The following is a 24562-nucleotide window of genomic DNA, read 5'->3' as shown; positions in this document are numbered from 1 at the left end:
ACAACAGCATTTCTGCATCTAGGGTTGTTAATGCAGCTGGGCATGGGATTTACACATGTAATAGTTTGCATTGTGTATTCTGGAAAAAGCAGCATTATAAAATATTAATAGTCGCTTAACTTCAGCTGCACCTTTAATTCGTTATGTAAAGTTAGAAGTTATTGATGGAAGTCAGATTGTCTCTTTTCTTTCGAGGGTGCCTGCGTCATTGATTCCCAAAGTCTACGTTTCTGCAGAAACAGCCCCACGGTACTATAAATGCAACCTCTGTATTTTGAAATGAGGAGGGGCTCGGAAGCATTTCCAAAAGTCTCCATTTTGGAGGTGTTGTAGTGTAAACATAGTTAAAGTTATGGGTTTTAAAAAGAAAACATTTAAATGTGGCTATAGACCCAAACCTGCATCTGTTTCACAGTCACTGTCTCTGTCATGCAGCCGTTTCCAGTGGTGGAAAAACAGGCAGCTGCTTGAACAGGAAACACCCATGATACAGACAGACAGATGGAACCACAATGACCTAATATTGTGGCTGGATGGTGAAAAAAACCGGACTAATCATGTCGAACATGAAGGTCTGTTGCTAAATGTTTTGTAGGTACTTATTAAGCAGCGGAGATAGTTACAAAACACAGGCAACACTTGTGACAGACAGACGGGCTGACAGGTGACGGTTAAAGCCAGTGTATCCCGCCACCTCCATCCTGTTATGTTATACAGCATGATGGGCTCAAACTGCCACTGCTCTCCTAACCCCCCTCCCTTCCCTCCACTTAGCGCCCCCCCCCCCCCCCCCCCCCCCCCCCCCCCGCACCAGAGATAATCCCTCCTAATTCTCTGCTGGCTCGTGCCAGCTCCACCAAATTGTGATTGACTTCTGTTCCACAGGGTGTCCGTGGTGTGTGCGCTTGTTTGTGCACAACTGACCCACCCCCTCACCCCCCCCCCTCCTCAACCTCCACCTCCTAAATTAACCAGATCAGTTTTGGGTTTCAGGATCCCCTCTGCTGGCTTCTGTGGTGCTTACACTCACACGCACCATACACACTTGTACGCTCACACACATGAAAACACACAGGCTGTCGGCTGTTTTTTTGGCCCTTTGTGATGCGCTATTGGACCCCTAACAGTCTGAGCTGCCATCTGTCACTATACAGGAAAAGACATATACACACTCACAAACACACTGTAACAACAAATGTTTTTTCTGGTGTGCGAATGTCTTGACTTAGTAAACTCTCTATCCCCGTAAACGCTGGACTTTTAACCACTTATAATAATGAATGACTGTAATGTAACTAAATCACTTTTACCTGCTGATGTGTCATTGAACAAGAAACATATTCTTTTTTTCATTTCTAATAAGCATGATTTAATTTAACACCAGCTCTCAAAAACTTGACAAGCCGAGCTCAGCACAGGCCAGGAATATTTCTTTGCCTGGGGACCTTATAACTCTGTGTGCGTGCGTGTGTGTCCGTTTGTGTGTGTGTGTGTGTGTGTGTGTGTGTGTGTGTGTGAGTGTGTGAGTGTGTGGCTGCTTGTATGTCTGTGTGTATTTTTTCATTTCCTTTTTGCTCATAAAAGTTTTATTGCTCCAGGATCTATAAAACTCATTCAAGAAGGTGTAACTGGCAAAATCAAAAGAAAGACATCCCCTGCATTCAAGTCCTGCAGATGAAAGAAATTCGAATCTCCCTCATCAGCACACCGCAGAGGTCGCCATGTTGACACCGACGGTTTCCAAACGCAGATCCCTTGTATAATCCTTCGCTGTGACTATGGGCTTTGTTATATGACTTTAGTGCTGCTGATGTAACTCGCCAGCAGCTCTGTGTCTGTCTGCATGAGTACGTGTCTGTGTGTTCATGTGTTCACGGCAGCAGATGGTGGGAGCGGTATTAGCGCAGACCGATGGACAGTGCACAGTGTGGAGCGACCAGGCTGTGTTGACTACAGCTAATGCGCCCCCCCCCCCTCCCATGTCTTCTCCACGTCCCCTTGGTGTCAGACGGATGAATGGCTGGCTATCTCTCTCAGTCAGCAGCCACGCCGCTATTTCATCATCTGTCTCTCTGCTCCTTCTTTCATTCCTCTGTAAGGATGTCAGAGTAGTCTATCACTTCCTCCATCCCTTGCTCCATCCATCCTTCTGTCTGACAGACGACTATCTATCTCTCTTCCACCTCTTTTCTGCCCTCGTCAATCCATCCCTCCTCTCCCTCCAAGTGTGGATTTGTGTGTTCTCTTTGTGCTGGTGTGTGCGCAGCAGGGTGTGTTTGTTTGTTTGTGTGTTTTTCAATACGCTCATGGCTCTTTTGGTGTGTTTGTGTGTCTGCATGTGCCAGATCACTATCCACCCCTCCCGATCTCCCCTCAGCTCCTATCCTCCCCCTGGTGAGTGTGTGTGGTGTGAATCAAGGTCAGCAGGGATCTGTTGGCAGACACCCACCCATCATATCAATCCCTTCCCTCCTACACACACATATGCGCTCACACACACACACACACACACACACACACACACACGCACACACACACACAGAGAGAGAAGGTTTGCATGCGCTCTGTTCATCCAGCAATGTAGATGTCCCTGCTATGCCTGCCTCAGCTCAGTTTAGCTCAGCTCGGCTTGAGGATTAATTACCAGCGAACCCACCGCGTCTCTGACCTCCACCGTTGGACTAATTGAAATCTAATTGAATTGTGCTTGTCTAGACTAATGAAGCCCCACCACTGAAACCGCCAATCTTTTAGCTGTAGCTATTGATAACCACCCTGCAGCACTGCACCATCACCTCAGTTGTAAATGGAAGAATATAGGGGGATTCCAGTTTAGTTTTGGTAGTTAAATTACTTCATAAGAAAGACAAAAGCGATATGATATGTGAAAATTAATTTTTTTCAAATACTTCGTCTTCATTTGACAAGTTCTCATGTCAATTTGCCGTTTATCAAAGATCGAACAAAGTAACAGGAGACTTCATTTTGAGGATCACGGTTGCCAAGGTCATGTCATATGAAAGGAAACCTTAACTGGGTTAGATCAACTGAGGTTTCACTTTGCATCCCTTTTTTACAATTTTTTTACTATTAGTTTAATAAGATGGTTGTCGGTTGTTTCCAATAATTTAAGGTTTAAAGTTCAGACTCTAGACCTGGTACTTTGGCTTTGGCTGTTTACACTTATGAAAACTGCATGCATCATTTTCAGGGTGGGACGGAGACAACATGTCCTTGTTCCTGCCTGAGCAGCAACACAGCACTCACAGGCAAAGGAAGGGGAAGGAGGGAGGTGGAATCTAGGCGATATAGTGTGAACCTCAATACTCCCATTGAGGCTGATTGCTGACAGGTGAGAAGAAGTAGCTGAGACACCTGGCATTCTGAATCATCCCCAGGGTAACAGCAGGAGTCCCCAGTAAAAGGAAAAAAAAAGCCAAATCAAAAATAGGAGAAAAAGGGAGAAGAATGTGGAAACTAAGTTGTCTTCTTATATGAAAAATCTCCCAAGAGGATCCACAAATTTTTTTTACACTGTTGATTTTTCTGCCAACAAACATAAACAACGACATCATCCAAAAGCATCCGTCGCTCCCTTGTTTTTTGAACTTCATGAAGACCACAGAGGAAGAGGGAGACTGTAGAAAGTGCTTTAAACAGGCACAGGTAGATGTTGGGTGGTGGGTGGTGTACCCCAGGGAGCTGCTTATTTTGTTGGGCCCTTCTTCAGCTTTTAGCAGGTGAGAGACGCTGCCATGATTCCCCATAACTTATTCATTTGACGTTTCCTCCCTCCTCAGCTCTTTGTAGGCTGGAATACATTAGCAACCTGGCAGAGAGGAGAGGATGTTAATGTAGAAGAGAGAGAGAGAGAGAGAGAGAGAGAGAGAGAGAGAGGAGGGGAAGAAAGGATGAGGCAGAGGAGAGGAGGAGGGAGAGTCATTAGAGGAGGAGGAGAACAGAGAGAAAGAGGACATGGCTTTATGGTGTGTGGGAAGGGGAAGTGACCTTCCCTCTCACTTTCATCTTTGCTCCCCCCCCCCCCCCCCCCCCCCCCTTGCTCCCTGACACATAAAAAAACGTACACACAAACACAAGCATGTGCACAGTATTGACATGCACATACACACACTTGTTTGTTGAATGCAGGTGCACATGTGCCCACTATACTGTGTCTTTTTATACACGGGAACACACACACACATAGACACACATTTATGCCTGTTTCATCCTTTTTTCCTCTCTTTTTCTTTTTTATGCAGGTACCCTTGCAGCCCGGCCAGTCTTTTAAGTTCACAGTCCTGGAAACCCTGGACCGAATCAAGGAGGAATTCCAGTTCCTCCAGGCGCAATATCACAGGTTAACACAATATTATTTTGCAAAAGCACAACAAATAATGAATGGACACATGCATTTATGCACACACAAATGTTCAAATAGATTTTCTTAACATCTAGTTGTACAGTCTCACGGTAGTCCAAAGCTTTCCCAAGTTAGCTGCTTTCACATATTCACACCTGAAAATGTTCTTCAGCTCTTGGTTGGAGACAAGAATGACATGCGAATGGCACTATGATTCAATATTTACCTTTTTATCAACGTTATACGTATTTCGACATATTCACATACTGTATATCAAATAAAGAGCAGCAGTTTGTTCTCACACATGCATCTTAACCCTTAACACTTTTGAAAGTTCTTTTGAGTGTTTGAAAGAACCAGCGCAAAATAATCTGTTTAATGTAATGATACACACTGCAGTACTTTTAAAAAATATTTTCTCTTACACTGAATGTGAAAATTAAACGATCAGCACACTGTAGTACAGTTCATCAAAAAAAGTATAATTCATTAATCAGTTCAGATTATCTGACAGTTTGCAAATGTTGTCGTTTAATTTTCCCAACCTTTATAATTACAAACTGTGGCCTCTAAATCAAGTCTTTAAGTCATCATGTTAGCCTTAATCATCAAGTCGCCTTCTATGTGAAAGGTATGCATTTACAATACGTAGACAAACTAAAAGAGTCATTTATTTTTCAGTGTACCTCACAACTTTTGAAGTCATTTTTGAGGCAGATAATTCAGTTAAGTTAATGTAATCTCACAGTTTGTAAATAAAATGTGTACTGTATTTATCTTAGCTTGAATTTCCTCAGTGTCTGCTTATTGCTAGCCATTCACATTATATTAGAAGCTGAGGGTAACAGAGATTATAGTATCCCACATATCAGACAAATATAATGCAATTTACATCTCTTTCCATTTTGTGTAACTGGAGGTCACTGATGGTCACATTATCATACGACTGACCAGACGTGACCTCAGCTCAGAAAGATGAACCATCGCAGGTGAAAACATCAAGCCGTTTGCTCACACTTCAGTGGTCAGGCTTGAGAGCCTGCTGCGATACAGCAACAACACTTTGGACTGGTGGTGCTCAGCACACACACAAACACAGAGATACAAGCAGGCGTTTATATGCACTTTAGATGTTTACATGAAAGGCTGCAGTAACATGACAAAAAAACGCTGCTATTTATCATCATAACACAGTTTAAAAAAAAATGTGATTGTGACTTGTTTTCATTGTCAAACATTCGCGATGGCATCAAAGTCATCAAACAAACATCGGAGTCGGCGCTGGGAATTGTTGCTTCTCACCATAACATAGAACGTGGTGAAAATAATTGATTCATGTAAAAATCAAGATTCCTCTCTACTAACATTTAAAATCGATTCATAATTATGAATTTTGCACACACACATGCATACACATACACACAAATACATACACATACACATACACACACACATATATATATTTCTTAGAGCAACAATACATTCAGCCAGTCTCACAGATGACTTGAGTAGGTCCTGAAGTATGTATCAATTCAGAAATAGACTTTAAATCCAGAATCGTTTTGAATCGAAAATCGATTCTGAATCGAGTCGTTAGCCCAAGAATCGAAATTGATTAATGAGACACCCAAAGATTCTCAGCCCTACATAACATACATATTATGATGCCTTTCTCCAAGGTGATTTAATGGTGTTTGCATTGAGAAAGGGTTTGCCTATGTCATCCATTGTTGACTTATTCAATCAAAAATGTAAAACGTTTAAAAAAATGTAGAAATTAAACTTCACAGTCCTGATTTAATACAAGCTTAGCTGCAGAGCACCACTCACATCAATGTACAAATAATACACACAGTTATACACACTCCCACTCACATGGAGGTGGGATGGATAGCAGTGATGAATAAGACACACTCTGCTTCCAGTTGCTGCCATGAAGGGGATTTTTTTAAGTGTCGCTCTCAGCAGTAATCGGTAGCCCGACTGTGTGGCTAAGAATATTTTTTTCTGGTATCCTTATGCAGCTTTAAACTTTGTTTGACCTCTGCAAAATCCAAGTCCTGTGGAAAATTCTAATTCATTTCAGTCGATGCACTTACACCATTTAATCCAGGGCTGTGTGTCCTTTTTGTCCTCGTGCAGCCTGAAACTGGAGTGCGAGAAGCTGGCAAGTGAGAAGACTGAGATGCAGAGGCACTACATCATGGTGAGTCAGTCAGATCTTTACTACCACTGTACAGAGTATTTAGTCTTCTGTTTCTTTAAGAAACTGAGTAGAGTCCTTTGTTTTCTTTTAAAGGAATTAAAACCAGGCCAAATGTATCCCTGTCACTCTCATTTTGTCTCCTTGTTTAGTCCACAATCCAAATATATATATATATATCATTTAAAGCCTTATTTTCTTTGTCATGATGTCTTGAATATCTGTTATGATGGTGACTGAATGACTAAATGACTTAATTGTAATTATTGTAGTTCTCTCCCTGTTTATCTTTCTCACTTGTACCTCTCTCTAAAGCATACAACTTTTTTTCACTTAACTCTCAGTATATATTTCCCGAACCTCATACCTACTATCAGGTTCAGTCTGTTTTTTCTGTCTCCTCTTCATCTCTCTGTTGTCTCTGGTGCGCTAACAGCCCGAGCTCCCTCTGTGTCGGTGTGTCTGTGTGACTAAAGGCTCACATGTATCGTAAGCCTTCGTCTGTGGTACAAAACCCACACAGAGCCGACCAGAATACGATATGCACCATCTGCTAAGCTGCTCGCATTTCATAAACCTGGGAGAGCAGGCAGGATCAGGGCTGTAAGCTAGATAGACACACAGATGGATAGACAGAAAGAGAGAGAGAGAGAGAGAGAGAGAGAGAGAGAGAGAGAGAGAGAGAGAGAGACAGATAGACTCACAGATGGATAGACAGAAAGAGAGAGAAAAGTAAGCGAACAGACAAAAGGAATATAGAAGCACGCAGACAGACACTCAGAAAATAAACACACACTGGAGGTACAGTCCATACGCATTCAGCAGCCCCTGTGACCTCTTGCTTCACTATGAATGTCACAGAGGCATAATTGGGGCCAAAGAGATCTCACCTCTGCACCCCCGTTTCAAGTAGTAACACAGGTGTTACAGGGGCGAGACAGGGTCAGTGGGGCTGGGTGGGGGGACAGTGCTGTGTGTATGTGCGTATCTAATTGTGTGTGTATTTGGAGCTCCCCCTGTGTCTGTGATTTTTAACCGTGCCTTCTTCAAAAAGACTCTTTCCTAATTTAGTCCACCTATGCATACAAATCAAGTTACCTTAGCTTGCCTTCTCTGCACATGCTGCCCCTGCAACGCCGCCACACACTGAGAATTCATGGACCAGGACACCAAAAATACGCTGTTTCGTAATCAGTGTAAATGTACTAAGATTTAATGACAGCCATGCTTTGTTACAATGCTTTTGCGGTATTGCACTCTAAAAAAGGGCTTGTCATTCAAAACTTAAACACACATTCTCGTAATTCTCTTCATATAAGATCCTAATTTACACTGTCTGTAATTTTTATAATAACTGTCAACTAAGCAATGAGTAACCAACAAATAGTCTAATACTGGTGTAACATACAGCAACTAAAAAGGCAGTGCTCTAAATGCTTTTAAAGGGACAGTGCATTATTTTTTAAATAGGATTGAATGGAGTACTTGTCAATAGTAATTGTGTTAACCATACAAGATGCTATGTGGCACAACAACCCTGTCTGTACAGTCAATAACCTAGCTTCTGGAGCTCAGCTCAGCTCACTTGTGGCTAGTATACCTTCTATGGACAAGCAGTTCATACAACCCAACTTCAAAAATACCCAAACTACTTTTTCAACTTACTCATTCTTCATAACAGCGTTGTAGTACGCTTGTTGTTGCTAATCTTAGCAAGTTGTGGTAGTCTGGCAAAATGATTAAAGTGACATTTTCTATTGGAGTTAGAAGTAGCTGATTAGAATAAGAGCTTTTTGAAGGGACCTTGATTTTTCTTTCCAATCTAAGATCTGTTAAATGAAGAACTCATCTTTATTTTTTAATTTCTTCTTTATGGCTCATTAAGGCTTTTGTCGAACCAAAGAGCAGTTCAATGGAAACTGATTATGGCCTTGAGTAAACAATAGCTTATATTAGCTGACGTGGCCTTAGAAAGCTAAGGCTGGTCTTGCTGTGTATCTCACAGCTTTTTTGACGTGATGACTGTACAGAAATATTACTAAACACTAAAATTACCACTTCATTGACTCAGCACACAGGTTAAACTAGAAGTGTGCATCACCAGGATACATGTTGATTTTTTCCGGCTTATAGTACTCTTCCACTTACTCTTTCGTTTTTTCATGGTTACTTTAAAGGAACTGACTTAAAGGCCACTTGGGAAGTTAAGAGAGCACCATGTGCCATTGTCCATCATTTGTCAACCTGAATCAAAGTGTTCACAAAAACAGACATAAAATAACTATAAAATGACCAGTCTTTATGTCTGTCTATGATTCAGACTCAACCCTCCCTCAACACAAGATAGTGTTATGACATGGTGAAGTTGCTGGTGTTGGATTTGTTCTATGAATAAGCACACTGCACTGCCTAAAGTGTCATTGCAAAGCCAAAAACTTGTTGCGCTTTGTTTAGGATCTTTAACTACTCGAAAACCTAAAGTTGTCCTTCAAAAAAGCAGGAGGACATGTCAAACTGGCCTCATATCATTAAAAATATCCTCGACACACTTTTCTTAATAGTTTAAAACAACAAGAAGAAACCAGTGCATATAAATATGATATAGTGCAGAACACCCACAAAGAAATCCCTCTGAAAAGCCACAGACTTTTAAACACCCACTCTTCTAATCTCAGGCACTCCCTGGGTTTAGCTGTGGTTTCACAGAGTTACTGTGTGGAACAAATGGCACAGACAAAAATCCACCTTCTCCACTGTAAATCCTCTCCACCCAGTTTTAGACAATGGGAGTGGTGTGTTGCCAGCATAGATGTAGTTCCATCCAAGACACGGGCATTGCATGACATTTGATTGAACTTTGTGCATATTAAATGTCAAGTCCTTTGTGACCACTGAGTCATTGAAGACTAAGAGAGAGACGACACAAACACGAGAATCTTCCACTATATGTGCAAGTTCAATCCTTGGCCATAGGGGTCCCTTATGGCTGGTGGTCATAGAGCTGCAGATGCAGATGACATATCCATATAGGTTAGCAGAGGGTCAGCACCCCAGGCTATAGTATTTGAACTGGGCTTAATGCTGTAGTCGCCGGACAGAGCACCATGCTGCTTCATAGACTTGGCTCGGAAATTAGAGTGAGGGAAAGAGAGAGAGAAAATGAGAAGGAGGGGAATGAAAGAGAGGCTCAAAGGAAAAGATAGCTCGAGAGAAAAAAAAAGGCTCTGAGAGTGTCAGACTGAAAAAAAAAAAAGCAGGGAGCTGCTGAGGGAGGAAGGGAGGAAAGGATACAAACGGAGGCAGCGATAAAGAGAATAAAAGAGGAAAGGGAGAGAGTGATTGAGGTAGGACAGAGAGATACAGAGGGAAAGAGAGGGGGAGTGGGAAAAAATGAGACGAAATGAGAGAGCAAATATCAGGGGACGGAAATACAGGGAGGAAAGATGGAGGGTGAAAAAAAGATGCTTGAGACAGAGAAAAGAGAGAATGCAACTGGGAGTGCAAGGGAAAGAAATAGTGATGTGTTTGTGTGGGGGGGCGTGAAATGAAAGAAAGAGATAGAAAGAGAGAGAGAGAGAGAGGGTGCACGCACAGACACGTAAATAATGTGAAGCAACAACGGACTCGCTGCGCCCACAGAGGAGATAACCCAGAAGGCTATATTTAGCTCGTTAGGCCTGTCATCTACACTGAGGCCTGTTTCCACAGGCTGGAGCTCAGCTCACCACGCTGCACTGCTCCTGCTTTTACTATTCATCACTTTTAAGCTCTTTAAACACGAGGATGAGGAGTTGGAAAGTACAGAGATGGCTATACAGGGTGATGCATGGGGATTTTTTGTGAGCTTTTGTGCTTTAACACCCAATAAGACATAAAGATTTCGAGGCCAAATGTGAGGGATTATTCATCAAGCAGATTGCTTATAACTTTTTTTTAATGTTATTTGCCAATTTTGTTAATTTGATTGAAATTAAATCATTTTCATACAGTTTTCTCTGAACCTTAATACACACATTTTAAGTATTTCATTAAATAGTCTTAATGGTTTAGGTAAGTGTGAATTATAGTTTAAAAAAGCCCCCCAACTTTTATCTATTTGAGTATCACTTCTCTTACAAACATATTTTTTTTTTACTTTTCAAAGTCTGTGCCTTCTTTTTCCTCACATCTAGCCAAAATATAGTTGGCAATGGGCTTAACACCTTTCACACTTAGGAAGATTATAATGCCTTAACTGTTTCTTATTGCTCTTATCTGTGGAGTACTGCTGCAGTAAATTGGCAGAGGGAAGTTTAGATATATTGTATTTGTTTGGCAGACCCACACCGTATCTTTTTTGGTGTCGTGTAAGTTCTACAGTATGTTGGCTGCTTTTCTACACTGCCTCATTTCTTCATCTATGTAAAGCCACATTGGAAGTGTGTAACATCAGAGGTAGGTGCAAACACAAACATCCAGTCACATCTGAGAGTGTCTGTAGGCGTCTTGCTTTTCTCCTCCTCTTGTATTTATTATTCATGGTTCTCAGATTTCACTGCTCTCCTGGAATTCCGCTGTTTATTTTTAAATAAGGTTGTATTGTAGCTCGGGCTAATAAGGGGGCGGAGACTTGTTGGGCAGATGCTTACACAAAAGTGCAAGAAAAAAATTCCCACCCGGAGAGCTGTGTTCACCCCTGCTGGCCTGAGGGGGAATCTTTCAAAGAGAAAATTACAGACAGACAGACACACACACACACACACACGTCTCAGTCAAACTTGAAAGAAGAGGAGATAACATTTTATTGCATCTTGAAGCCCTAATAGTAAAAAAACCCCAAAAAAAACGTTCATGTCAGTCTTGTCGGTCTCTCTTTTCTTCTTAAAGGTTGTGGACTTTTCAGACTTAGTGGCGTCAAATGTGTGTGTGTCACAGTGAGTCTGGTGTTAATAAACAGCCATGAGACAAAATATTATGTCCTCAATTGCATGATACAAAAAAACGATGGGGTTGAAGTGGTTGCATCAAATAGCTCATTGGCATTTGGTCACCCCTTTTAAGTGTATGCATTGTTGAACAGGTGGACGATCAGGCTGTTCGTTTGGCTTTTATGGGAAAACACTTCTATTCTATCCATCATCAGAATAATGACACTGAAACAGCTGAGATGTAAAGTGTGGAAGAATTTTGTTACGCTGGTAAATAATAACTGAAAAAACATGTGGGCTTTGATTCAGAGGCCTTGAACCAAGCGTAACTGTTTCTTCATTTCAGGATTTGTGGATCAACTCTCCACCAAGTAAGGATAGGATTGTGTGGGTTAAAATCCCTTTAATTGAGGGACACCCCCGCCCCCCCTCCATTTGAGTATTTAAAATGTGACAGCTTTTCCTGATCTAAAAACAGTCTAGACTTTGTTCTTTCTGAGATAAGCTAGCACTCATGATTTAAATGTCATACGTCCCTTCCTTTGATTTATGAGAATTGGCTTGTTGTTTTCCTAATCGATCATAGTTCTTTAAATGTTTATATTGATATGTTCCATAAAGATTCTGGAAATTAAAAGATAATTTGTGATTTTAGATCTTGCATCAGGATTGGATCAGTGGTTGAAACATTGTGTGTGTGTGTGTGTGTGTGTGTGTGTGTGTGTGTGTGTGTGTGTGTGTGTGTGTTTGTGTGTATGCGTGCGTGCGTGTGTGTGTGTGTGTGTGTGTGTGTGTGTGTGTGTGTGTGTGTGTGTGTGTGTGTGTGTGTGTGTGTGTGTGTGTGTGTGTGTGTGTGTGTGTGTGTGTGTGTGTATGTATTGATGCTGTGCCCTCAGCTATTCGGCTCCCAGTTCATCTGTCTGATTCAGACTGACACACTGTGTTCTCAGCAACATTACAGTCACAGACTACTTTAGAAGAGAAGGGATCGGAAGATAGGAAAGAGAGAGAGGGAGAATGAAGGGAGCGAATTTAGGTATGTAGGTAAGTGGAGAGCGAAAAGGGGAGAGAAAGGAAGAGAGTGAGCAAAACAGACAGAGATGAAAGAACAGAAGAGAGGGCATGAGGGCATTGGTAGAAAAATTAGAAACAAAGTAAAAAATAAAGAACAAGGACATTGCCCAAGAGAGGGCGAAAAAGTGTGAAGAAACACATCAAGGATAAAAGGGGAACTTTTTTATTCTAAGAATGAAGGGGAAATAGGAGTGCTTCGACAAGAGAAGATGAAGAGAAGAGAAAAGCCAAGAACGGGCGAAAAATAAGAAAACATGACACTGCTGTCAGAAGGAGAGGGAGGCAGAGGGCAGAATCTGACTAGAGATTTCTTAAACGTGGCTGGTAGTACTCTTGGGGGATTTAATCAGGGGCCAGATGTAGGGACGGATTGAGACTGTTTTAAGAATCTTAAACCTGTCTGAACTGTCTGAAGGGGAGGGGGGGGGGTGTAGGGATGGACTATTCACATAGAACTTACTGTACACGTGTTAATAGATATAAACCCCCTCGGATACAAGGTCAGTGCCATCCGTTAGTTGCTCTGGCTCTCCCTCTGATGAAACCGACTGCAATAGAAACCGCAGTGAGGCTGAATGTCTGCTGTAACTGATTTAGTCATCACCCACTGACAGGACACAATGGAGAAGTCAGAGTCTGCTAAACTAACCTCTGATGTGGGTTAGCGCTGTGTGCTAATAAATGTTTTAACATCAACAGTATTTGTATGACTGTGTGTGTTCGTGTGGGCGGGCAGATGAAAGAGACAAGCTCACCCTAGAGACACCAACGAACAATGCTTTTGTTAAGGCTTGTCTTTTGACTACGTCCCTCCCCCCCCACACACACACACACACACACACACACACACACACACACACACACACACACACACACACACACACACACACGTAATGCATGCAGGAGTAAACACAAGCCGCTTGCACACACTTGAAGGCAGCACACACACTAATGTATGAATTCAAACCATTCAAAGCCACACATGCACGAGTACTGTTCTGCACTTACACACACACTAGAGGAATGTCCTATTTAGATAAATCACCTTGGATTAGACCTACTTCCTAAAGCTCATTTTTAAAGTCTGCCAGCGTTCTTCACAGAATGCATGAGCAATGGATGTAGAAAGAAAGAGAGAGAGAGAGAGAGAGAGAGAGAGGGCAAGTCTGCCACCAGCGCCTGACACTCTCTCAACACGATGGCGGTGGAGGAGAGGGGGAGTAACGAAAGAGCAAACCCTCCCAGAAGAATGAGAGAGCGGAAAGAGGAAAGAAATACGAGAGCAGAGAAAGAAAACAACAGAGGGGGCGAGGGAGCAGCTCAGTGATAGAAATGCAGGAATGCCTTTCTATCACTTTCTTGCCCAGATGTTGACATTGCAGCTGTAGATATGGGACATGTTCATATCAGTTAAAACTTACAGTGCCAAAAGGTAAAAAGAATTACAGTGCATCTCTTCAAGCTCAAGTTACTCACCGCTTGAGCTGACTAAACAAGCCAAAAAGTTGGACATTTACAGTGATATTCTCCCCTCAGTGAAATATAAGAATTAAGGTTTTGCAATGAATGCTTTTACACGTTACATCTTTTATGTGGCTGTTGATAGATTGCTGGAACTTTTAGTCCCGACACCTTGTCCTGTGTTATTGATGTGTTGCTGTAGTCAATATACAAAGTCATCTTCTTGTTGCTATGCAAATTCTCATCAGGTTGATGAAACTTCACAAATCTGGATCTTTGGCCTTATTTTATATTCAAGTTTTGGCATTTTGTATAATGTGTAATTGGGTGACATTTTAAGCCAAACGCAACTGAATCCACAGATCAAAGCATCATGTCTGCATCATACGGTAACAATGCATTTTCATTAAACATTCTCCAACAAACATTGTGTTCCTCATTGATTATGATAAACAATATAAACACACTATGCAAATGATTTCCCTCATTAAAAGGTTTAACTGAAAATATTGTGTTACATCATTTATTTGGTGGGCTATTTTCTATTGTTGTTATTGTGAAATAATACATTTCAGTCTCTTACATTTCGTAGTCAACAGTCTACGGGGAACTTGGTTAAAGCCACACAACTTCAGTCTGACTGATATTACCTGAACTAAACAATATATAAATAGATAGATTTTTAAAACTGAGTTTTCTGCTTTTCAAATGACCCCCCAGATGTATTCTTTAAATTGCCATCAAACACAAACAAACTCTTTCTTTCTTTCTTTCTTTCTTTCTTTCTTTCTTTCTTTCTTTCTTTCTTTCTTTCTTCCTTTGATTTTTAGTGACATCCGCCAGTTGGCTTGTTTACTCCCCTGTCAGGCTTAGCAACACACACTTTCCTCCCATTACTGTCACGATTGTGCTCTTCAGGTGTTTGCTTTCAAATGAACAGTACAGAACTAGACAGTGCAACTGTTATAATACCAAACACTGTAACTAATGTAAGTGTAATGTAACACTGTGTTATATTTAGCCATGAGATGTAGCAGTATGCATTTATTGGATATTATTAAATTATACTCATTCAAAAGCTTTAAAGCATCGTTGCTGGTACACAACAGACCAGACTAGACTTCCACAGAGCGTGGTCACTGAAGTGCTGTACAGACTACACAAATAGTATAATAGTCACTTCACTGCTGTCTAGCCTACACCCACAGGACAACTGCTACTACATTTCACTCACCCACTGTTCTCCTCTCTGACTCTTCAGAGGACACTCTGACTGGACCAATTAATTGTGGGACTGAATTGGTAGCACAGTTAGAAGAGCACATTTCTAGCTGTAGCAGCTTTTCTGCCGTCACTGAGAGATGTTTAAACTGACCTGGTAGCATGTGGCTCTTGACAACCATTCTGTAGGTTTTCAGCTCATGTCACCTGTTGGTTTTACAAGTTTACAAGTCTGAGATTGGGAAGCTGAACAACCAAACAGTTTTGAACACTTATGTTTTTTTTTTGTATTTATGATTAGAAAACATTAGATTGATTAGGTGAAACTAAAATAAGGAAGATATTTAAAAAATAAAAAAAAACAGTAAAAATTAAAACAATTTGGGTGTTCTTGTTTTGAGTTCCAGAGAAGTTAAAGAAGTCTGTGCCTGATTCAGTTTCTTTACCCGAGCAGCGCTATTGTGTTGTGTACGTTGGAAGACATTTTTGTGTAGAATCTTTATCATGTCATTTACTTTCCTTTTTTTTCTCTCTAGCCTTGATTTTATTAAACCTCCGTAATACCGCTCAGAAAAGAAACTTTCTTCTCATTAACAGTGAAATGTTTTGTAATTAATGGCATTTACATTTTTTTCCCCAAACTGTTTCAATGAAGCCTTTCCATTGAGTCCACTGGCACAGTGGCAGCATCAAAGCGCCTCAACCTTCAATGTCGCCACCGTGCAGCACTCCCATCAAACCTCTACAGCATTCCTCTCTAATGCTGTTCTGGCTGAACACAGTCAGCCACTAAGAGCAGAGCTCTGGCTGCTGAAGTGGGCTGTGTTGTTACTTACAATGTTGTATTGAAATACCAGGGCTGTGGTTGTGGCACTTGGCTTGTTGGTGTAGGGAGGAAAAAGTGAGATTTTAAAAGAGAAGACAGATGAGAATAAAAGAGAAGTGAGCAAATGATGGATAACAGAGAGTAATGACAGAGAGGTGGAGACAGTGATGGGAGCGATGGACAGAGAATTAATAAGGAGAGAAAGACAGGATTTGAGTTAAAAGATGGAGGGGTGGTGAGGTGAGGTGATGAGAGAGGAGGTTAGGAGGAAGAACAACAAGAGATGTCACATGTCTTTTATGTTGAGAGGGTTGAAGGAGAGGCTGACATGGAAACATGGAGAGCCAGCTACAGTAACGCTTGTGTCTGTGTTTTTTAGGTGTGTACATACTTGAATGAAGTGTGTCTCCTTTAAAACATGTGAATGAATCCCCATGCATTGTACATTCATTTTTTTTTTACATGTATGACAATACATTCTGAGTCCTCTGTCCATGAGAGAAATAATAATAAAAAAAAAGAAGAGCAAAATACTCAACAGACATGAGCTTGACAGCCGGAGAGAAAGGACAAAATAGCACTCGACAAGGACAAGAGAGATAGAGAGCAAATGTATACCGAGCGAGTGAGCCAAGTGGGAGATGGCATGAAAGAGAGAGAGAGCATGAAAAGGAGGCAGAACATAAAGAAGAAATACGATTGAGAAGTAACTAAAAGGAGAAAGAAAGAGAGAGTAGAAAAGAGACATACAGTAAGAGCACTGTAAAGGATAGGGGTTAAAGTGATACAGCAGGAGGAGGAAAACAAGGTGAGATTAAAGATAGGGAGTTACTGTATAAGGAGAGAGGGAAAGAATAAAAAAAAAAGATAGTTAAACGCAATAGAAAAGGCGTTGACAGGAGAGGATAGAAATAATCCACAAGAGGGAGAAAGGAAGGGAAGAGAGACAGGCCACTAGGGTGAGGAGAGAGCAGTAAGGTTTATGTGGATGGAGGGGTATTTGGATGTCTGTCTTTATGTGAAGGGTGAGATTTGAATTGTGCAGTAGGTGTGTTCTTTTTTCCATTTGTAGTTGAAGTGGTTTTGACCAATCAAAATTAAAGTGAGCTTTGGCTACAGACAATCGGTCCTTGAATTAAAAACAAAATTGAAGAGCACATTTGGAAAAGGGGAGCTTGGATGTGACAACTACGCTTTGTACTGTAATTATTTTTTTTTTTTTTTAACTTTAATCGATATGCAGATATCGAGTGTATATAAAACCTAAGCTTTGCTTTAAGTCATTTTGTCATTCTGTAGACAGGCTCAGATGTCCATATCCACTATCTGGATACCTGCAGTCTATAGATATGTGGTATAATAGGCTAACATACTATATACTATAGTCCCTGCATAAACAAGTTAAAGCTGCAGTGAGGAGCTTTTAGCTAGTTATGAAACACAGTGGAGTTAATGATGTCTCATGTGACCTAGGAAGGCAAAGAAAACCATCAGTAATAAGATTCATTTTTTCTTTGAAGTAATTTTTAAAACTTTTACCCACCACAAACAGGTAGATGAGATACAACACGCGCTGGGATAAACAGCCTATGTTTAAAGTTTCCACAACAAAGATTCACAAACAGAGTGGGTTTGACTGTTTAAAGTCAGCAGGACTATATATTCTTTTTAATGTACAAGACAAGATCAGCCAATAGATAAACTTATACACTTTGTCCACAGGGGGCGCCAACACTGTCTGCAAAGGTAAATCGAATATAGCCCTTCATGAAAAGGTGAAAGGTTGGGCTAACTTATCTGACTTTGTTAACGTTATGGTGGAGGTTACATGAGGTGTTGAGAATTCAGATGTGGTCTTACATGTCGGAGTGACAGACTTTCATGATCTAGCCAAACCTCTTACCAAAGACATTCAGACATTTTAGATGTAGAATGACATCAGTCTATGACTTTGCTCCTGACAAACAAGTATGATAACAAACCAAGAAGAATCACTATGTTTATGTCAAATTAAAAATCTATTTTCCACTCCATGAGCTCAATGTGATAAATGACGCAAAGTGTAAATAATCTATTTTTGTCAACGCACTTAATAAAACTCAAAAACCCAGAATTCAACTCGCTTTCTCTAATGATATGTACTTGTGGAAGAATGTGGACATTGTCACTGAAGCAGCAAAACGTGTGCGATCATGGCACAGCCTCAGGAAGAATCAGGGAAACAACATGGAAATGTACTGAACTCCTCGTTCTCTGCTCCTCTTTTGTTTTTTTCATTTGATCTCTTTTTTCTTGTTTTTGTCCCCCATCAGACATGCATCAATATGATGTTGTCATTATTGTTCTATCCGGTTTTTATTCTAAGCCTTTTAGTATGTGTCTATTACATGTTGATGGATGGTGTAGTTTTTGCTTTGTGTCAAATTGTGTACTACAGATTGTGTTGAAATGTGTAAACCTCTTTTTTATTTCACACATCTCTCGTTGATTACAGCGTATTCAGACAGTGTTGAACTTCATTGCAGTGTGTTCTGTTTTTGAACTTAGGTAGCTTGATACATACATGGACAGAGACAGATAGCCAGTGAGTCAATTGAGAAGGAAATAGAGCGAAATGGAGAGTGAGAGAATGTCTGACTGCTGGAAAAAAGAGAGAAAAAAACCAAGAAGGACGACTGATAGAAACAATGAACTGACAGCCTCTAAATGATGGAGATGGGAGAGAAAGAGGGACTGAATGAGGCGGGGAATAACTGAAAAAGAGAAGAGAGAGTAATGGAGTGAAAATGAGTAGGAGAATACAGGGAGGGGGGGGGGCAGTGTCTCGCACTCATCAGTCAGAGTGTTGCTCATCCGATGGCAGACGCTGTCTTTGTCACCGTGACGGATCCTCGCTGTCTGTACGCCGCTCACCATTACAGTACATCACTGATATACACACAGTAACAAAAAAAAACACAGAGTAAGAGGAACAACATGTTAAGTAAGCACTCACACAAATATAGAAGTGCTCACTCGAGGTTTTTTGGAAGGTGCGTTCTACTCGTGTCAGCTTTACACAATACTAGTCTATGACACAGAGAGTGTATGGATTATTTGATTGAGATTTGTGACTAGAGCAAGGGTTATACCTGTGGATTTCTAAATATTTGAATAGTCTTTTTCTTACAGCCATCATCACATATTTACCATATCCTTTCATAAACTGCTTTATAACATCTCATTGTGTACTAAAATGTGCCCATCATTCTCAAGCTTAATTCTGACTCTGTTGTTTTCTGCGACTTACGGACAGTTTAGAGCTTACAAATACTTATCTATAAAATGCTGTTCATATTTAAATTTCAATTCGCTGGATGAATTATACACAGTAATATCATAAAATCTTTGAGTTCCCTTCTTTACATCCATTTACTGATACTGTTAAAAAGCGAGATTACTGGAGATCAGGGAAAGTTTTTTTCTTTGTTTTATGTAGTCATTGATCAATCAACCGAACCTCTACAACCCTATTCACAGCATGTCTGGTATTGCATTAGTATTATTCCTCATTAGGTAAAAGACGTGTGTCCACTGAAAGGCGGTAATCATGCTGCTTTACGATATGATGCTGTCCTGAGGGAGGGCTGTGAGTCAGGCTCACTACAAAGCAAGAACAGGTGGAGTTTTTCGACTTTTCAAGTTGTTAGGTGGATAATGTTCCTTAAACGTGTGTTCAGTTGTTCTTCAGGCCGGTCTTTAAACAATGCTCACTGTATTGTTTGCTGTATAAATAACTGTTGGAAACACTCAGTGATGTAGTGCAGAATATAGTATACAAAGTATACCCACTTATTTTTTAGTCTCCATAGGAAATACCCACTACTTAATCTCTTCTGATTCACAGCATTGGGTGATTGACTATATGCTGTAGTTTGCAGATTTCTTTTTTCTAGGATGGTGAAGGGATGAGCTTCTGAATGTGCAACAGTAGTTTTACATGTCACTGTTTATAACAGAGGATGTTTCTCCTCTGCTGGACCGATCACTCCCAACACATTAAGGGGGGAAATTAAAAGTATACCCACTTGTTCAGGCACCACTACACCACTGAAAACACTGGCTTGAAAGAGAACTGATTCTAGTGCGGCAGATTTAAAAAAAAAAAGATGAACCTGTCTGCCAGGAGTGAAGCTAATCTGTTCAGATTACACCTGGCTAACGTCTGATTACAATGCAAGCCCGACCATCTCCAGATGTGGTCGGGCCTATTTGATAGCTTTTGGATTGCAATGAGTTGTGCACACAATTACGTCTTATATGACCATCTGTTTTTCTGTGCATTCACAGACTCCTTGTAACCCTACATAGGACACACACACACACACACACACACACACACACACACACACGCACGCTCATGCATCGTGTCACTCTTTCTTTTCTGGCTTTCACATAAACCACAAAAACAACACGGATTAACAGCAGCATATGCAGGGATGCTGAGCAACAGATGTTGAATGGGTGATATTCTGACAGACTGAATGCTAATGTGTGTATAAAATGCTAACGAAGCTCTGTCCCTTGTGTTTGTCTCCACAGTACTATGAGATGTCCTACGGTCTCAACATTGAGATGCACAAGCAGGTAAGACACACTGTGCTCAGTAATTTGTTAAAATGCTTCTTTTTAGCTTCTACACAACTTGTGCAGCGTGGAAGTTGCATTTACTGAGTAGGAGGCACAAACAAACATGGTATGGTAGTGTCATTTCGTGTGGGTGGGTTTGCACTACAGTTCCTTATTCCTGTCCTCGTTTTATATTTGGTTTTACACCAAGTGACTTCCATCTGTGTAATGAGTTGAACAAATAATTACACACTCATTTCAAAACATTTCTTCCCGGTAGAACATATCTCTGCAAGGTGCCTTTTATTTTACCTTTGTGTGCAATAGATCATTTTAAACAACTTTTCACCGCTACAACGTACATTTCGCTTGTATCTAATATCAGTTCTATTCGCATTCATTATCTCTTGCAATTTATATTTTTTCCCCCACTCGTTGCCAACACTATTGTCAAAGTTTGACATCTAAGTGTAGTTTTTCTAAATCATATTTAGCACTCATGCTGTTAATCCTTTCCCACCTTTTAATCTCATCTGATTTTATCTTACACGTCCGGGTTTAATATGGCATCATACTGTATGGCACTGAACACATGTCTGTCTTTGTGTGGCCCATCAGTCTGCAATGTTTTAGTGCTCAGTCTTTCTCAAAAGATTTCTCTAAAGATTTGCATGCAATGACTGTATACTGTAAAAAAAACAAAAAAAACGACTGGATATAGTTCAAAAGTAGGACTAGAAACAGGGTTGTGGATATAATTTTAAAATTGAACAAAGGGTGTCTTGTTTTCTTTTGAGGAATTAAAATGACTCAGCAAGAGCAGTAAGTGAGTTCAGCATAGATCACTAGACGGCCGGCTCCATTAAGTTTTATAAAGGGTTAGTGCATGAGACTGCACTGCACAGTTTACCTCTGTACACATGGTGTGGAATAGAAATGCAGTTACTGATGCATGAATCAAAGAGTAAGCGATAAACAGCAGTTTGGAGTTTTTGCACAATAATGATATCCCTTAGTTTGACTTAATGTGTGTGCTGTGCACAATCTGCTTTTTGGTTATCATCAAGCAAAACAAGTGATGTGTTTGTGAGTGGGAGGGTGTACCCATTACGGAAGTAAAAACGAGGAAAGAACTAAGGAATAATGAGACTTTGGCAGAGGTGGCAACCATAGCGATGGCTTGTGTATGGTTTGCATACTTTGTGGTGACAGACTATGTGGTTAACTGACACTTGATGTCAACGTGGTCTAGCTGGGATTTAACACACAGTGAGGCAAGGAGTAGTGTGTGATCCATTGATTCTTTGAAACAATGCAAAGACCAAATATAACAGGTTCAGACGCAGGTCAGTTAGAGATGAACCATTTCCATTTCTCTGAAATGCGGTGTTCTTAGATGAACTCGTCTGATTAGCAGTGTGTGCTCTCAGGAGCCGTTGACTGCTTGTTGGCCACACTTGCAGAAAAGGAAGGAGTCAAACTTGAAATGAATTCACGGGCAAATGTAAAGGAGATAGAAATAAAAGACTGACATCAGATGAGATCTTTGTTTATAGAAATCCACACAAGTAGGCAGAATAAATATCCTGTCGATGTGGCGTCCTCCCTTAAGAGGACTACCGGTAGCCCATCCTCTTTCTAAACCCACCGATCATTCTTATTCACTCTCTCTATGTTGGACTCTGAATCTCCTCTCATTATAAAAGGTTAGAGGGGATTTTATTTTCTTAATACACTGAGCTTTCAGCAGGCCCAGCAGATGGATTGAGTCGAAGTCAATTGTTTGAACAAATCTGTCAAATTGCTTTGAACTTAAGGTTCTGCACTTTCCCCTCATTATTGTAGTTGTAAGTGTAGTTTTTAAATGCACAGATGCATCAAGTGGGAGTTTCTGTGCTTTCTGATACTTCCTGTGCAGTGTACAAACTTGAAGAGTTGAAGGCATGGTGGAGGTAAAATTTTCGTGTCAGCTGTATGAAATTCCAAACAAGAACTTTTGTTTATAACGTTGGCCCGGTTCCAGGTGAAGCTGCTGTCATAGAGGCCTTTTTACTATAAAGGAAGTTACCTGAACTCCCACTGTGAAACAACAAGAGCACATGTGAGCAGAAGGGAGTTTCCCTCACTCACTCACCAAAAAACCATACAGAGAGAGATCACCTTGATACATTGCAAATCTGTATGAATGTGTGTTTTTTACCCAATGTGAAATCTCCTCCAGGTCCTTTGGGTCGGTTCAGTGTTGTATTTCAGGTAAAGCTGCTGTTAGCAATGCCTTTTTACAGCACATTCTGTTTAAGCTCTGCAGCCTTGAAAGACAAATATCTGACAGAATGGGAGACTGTGGGCAATAAAGGAGAGTAAAATAGACGCCTCTTGAAAACAGTTTCTCAAACATTTGAAAACATTTTTTAAGCGACTGAAGTGCTCCCTTTTTCAGTATTTACTGAACTAAAGCACAAACCGCAAAATGAAGAGAAAGTTACACTTAAGTATCAAAAAGTGATACTATGACCAAACTTTGTAGACACAAGAGACGGCTTGAGTTCAAGAGTGAAGAAAGGAGTGACTAATGGAAAGAAAGCAGAGAGACAAAGAGAGTAAGAGAGAGAGACAGAGATGGCTGGCAACAAAGTGCCAAACTGGCCTGTCAGCCCTTGTCGCCAAGAAGAAGAAACAGACTGGGGCTCTGGCTGCACCTCTGAGAGACGGACAGAGGAGGAGGAGGAGGAGGGGAAGAGGGGGATAGGTTGGGAAGATGACAGAGGGAGTGTGGGGAGAAGATGATGGTGGTGAGGATGACAGAAGTAAACCAGAGAGCTAAAAAAAAAGAAGAAGAAATAAATGAAGAGAGTGCATGTGTGAGAGGTGAGCTGTTTCCCCTGAATATAACACAGAGGGAAGAAAGAGCAAAATATTTATCTTTGAGCATATGTGAGAAAAAGTGATTCAGAGAGGAAAAACAGGAGAGCTGGTGAAAAGGTGGTAGGAGACACGTATAAGGCAGATCATAAAAGAGAGCTTACAGTATTATAGAGAAGCAAAGACACAGAGCGTCCGAAATGAATAAAAAGACAGATGGGTATGATTGAATATAAAATGGAGAAACTGGTATGAAAATTTTATATCAAAAAGCTGCAGTGATGGAAGAAAGAGATAGGATCAGGAATGTGAGGAAGAAAAAAAGTGGACAAGGATAAAGCACAAAGGGAGAGGTTGTAGAATAGAGTCTTTTGAAAAGAGAGGGGACGGAGGAGTGAGATGGATAGTTTGAAAAAAAAAGTAAGAGCACTATGATTTAGAAAAGGGAGGACTTTGAAGATATGAGAAATTGCAATAAAAGGACAGAGCGGGGTAGGCAGTTTATAGAGATAAAGAAGCGGCAAACAAAAGTTAGCACGGGCAGCTAATGCTGAAAAAAGGGCGAGAGCAGGATCGTGAGTAAAAATAAAAAGGAGGGGGGGAGATTAATTGAGTGGATGAAAGAGGAGAGGGTAAACAGGAAGGATGAAGCCTTTAGAAGAGACAGATAAAGACCTCAGAGAACAGATGAGAGTGGGGAGAAAAAAAAGAGATGAAAATTAAAGCGAAGAAAAGAAGAAGCAGTGGAGGGAAAAGGAAAGAAAGGGGGGAGGAAGAGAGAGAGAGAGAGAGAGAGAGAGAGAGAGAGACATCAAGAGAGGGAGGGGAGCTTTGGGCCCTAGTGAGAAATAATGAATCATGAATAGATTTAACAGTATCTGCTCTTATTTCCTCTCCTCCTCCTGCTCTTCTTTCTCACCCCCCTGTTTCCTAACATCCTGTCAAGATCACAGCTATTGCCCCCCCCCCCCCCCCCCCCCCCCCCCCCCCCCCCCCCCCCCCCCATCCTCTATCATTATCAGCGGCAGAGCCATCTC

General features: G+C 40.9%; 1 protein-coding gene across 1 annotated transcript in view; it reads left to right on the top strand.

Annotated features, from left to right (window-relative positions):
• tle2b (TLE family member 2, transcriptional corepressor b) overlaps positions 1-24562 on the top strand; it is a 68376-nt gene that overhangs the window by 6756 nt on the left and 37058 nt on the right. Inside the window, exons 2-4 of the mRNA XM_079349896.1 lie at positions 4263-4360; positions 6506-6569; positions 20637-20681. Coding sequence (XP_079206022.1) covers positions 4263-4360; positions 6506-6569; positions 20637-20681 — 207 coding nt within the window. The remainder of the gene's footprint in view (positions 1-4262; positions 4361-6505; positions 6570-20636; positions 20682-24562) is intronic.

The sequence above is a fragment of the Symphodus melops genome (assembly GCF_947650265.1).
Source record: "Symphodus melops genome assembly, chromosome: 8".
NCBI classification, from domain to species: Eukaryota; Metazoa; Chordata; class Actinopteri; order Labriformes; family Labridae; genus Symphodus; species Symphodus melops.
Note: the sequence above shows the minus strand (reverse complement) of the source record. Positions and strands in the feature narration are given on the sequence as shown.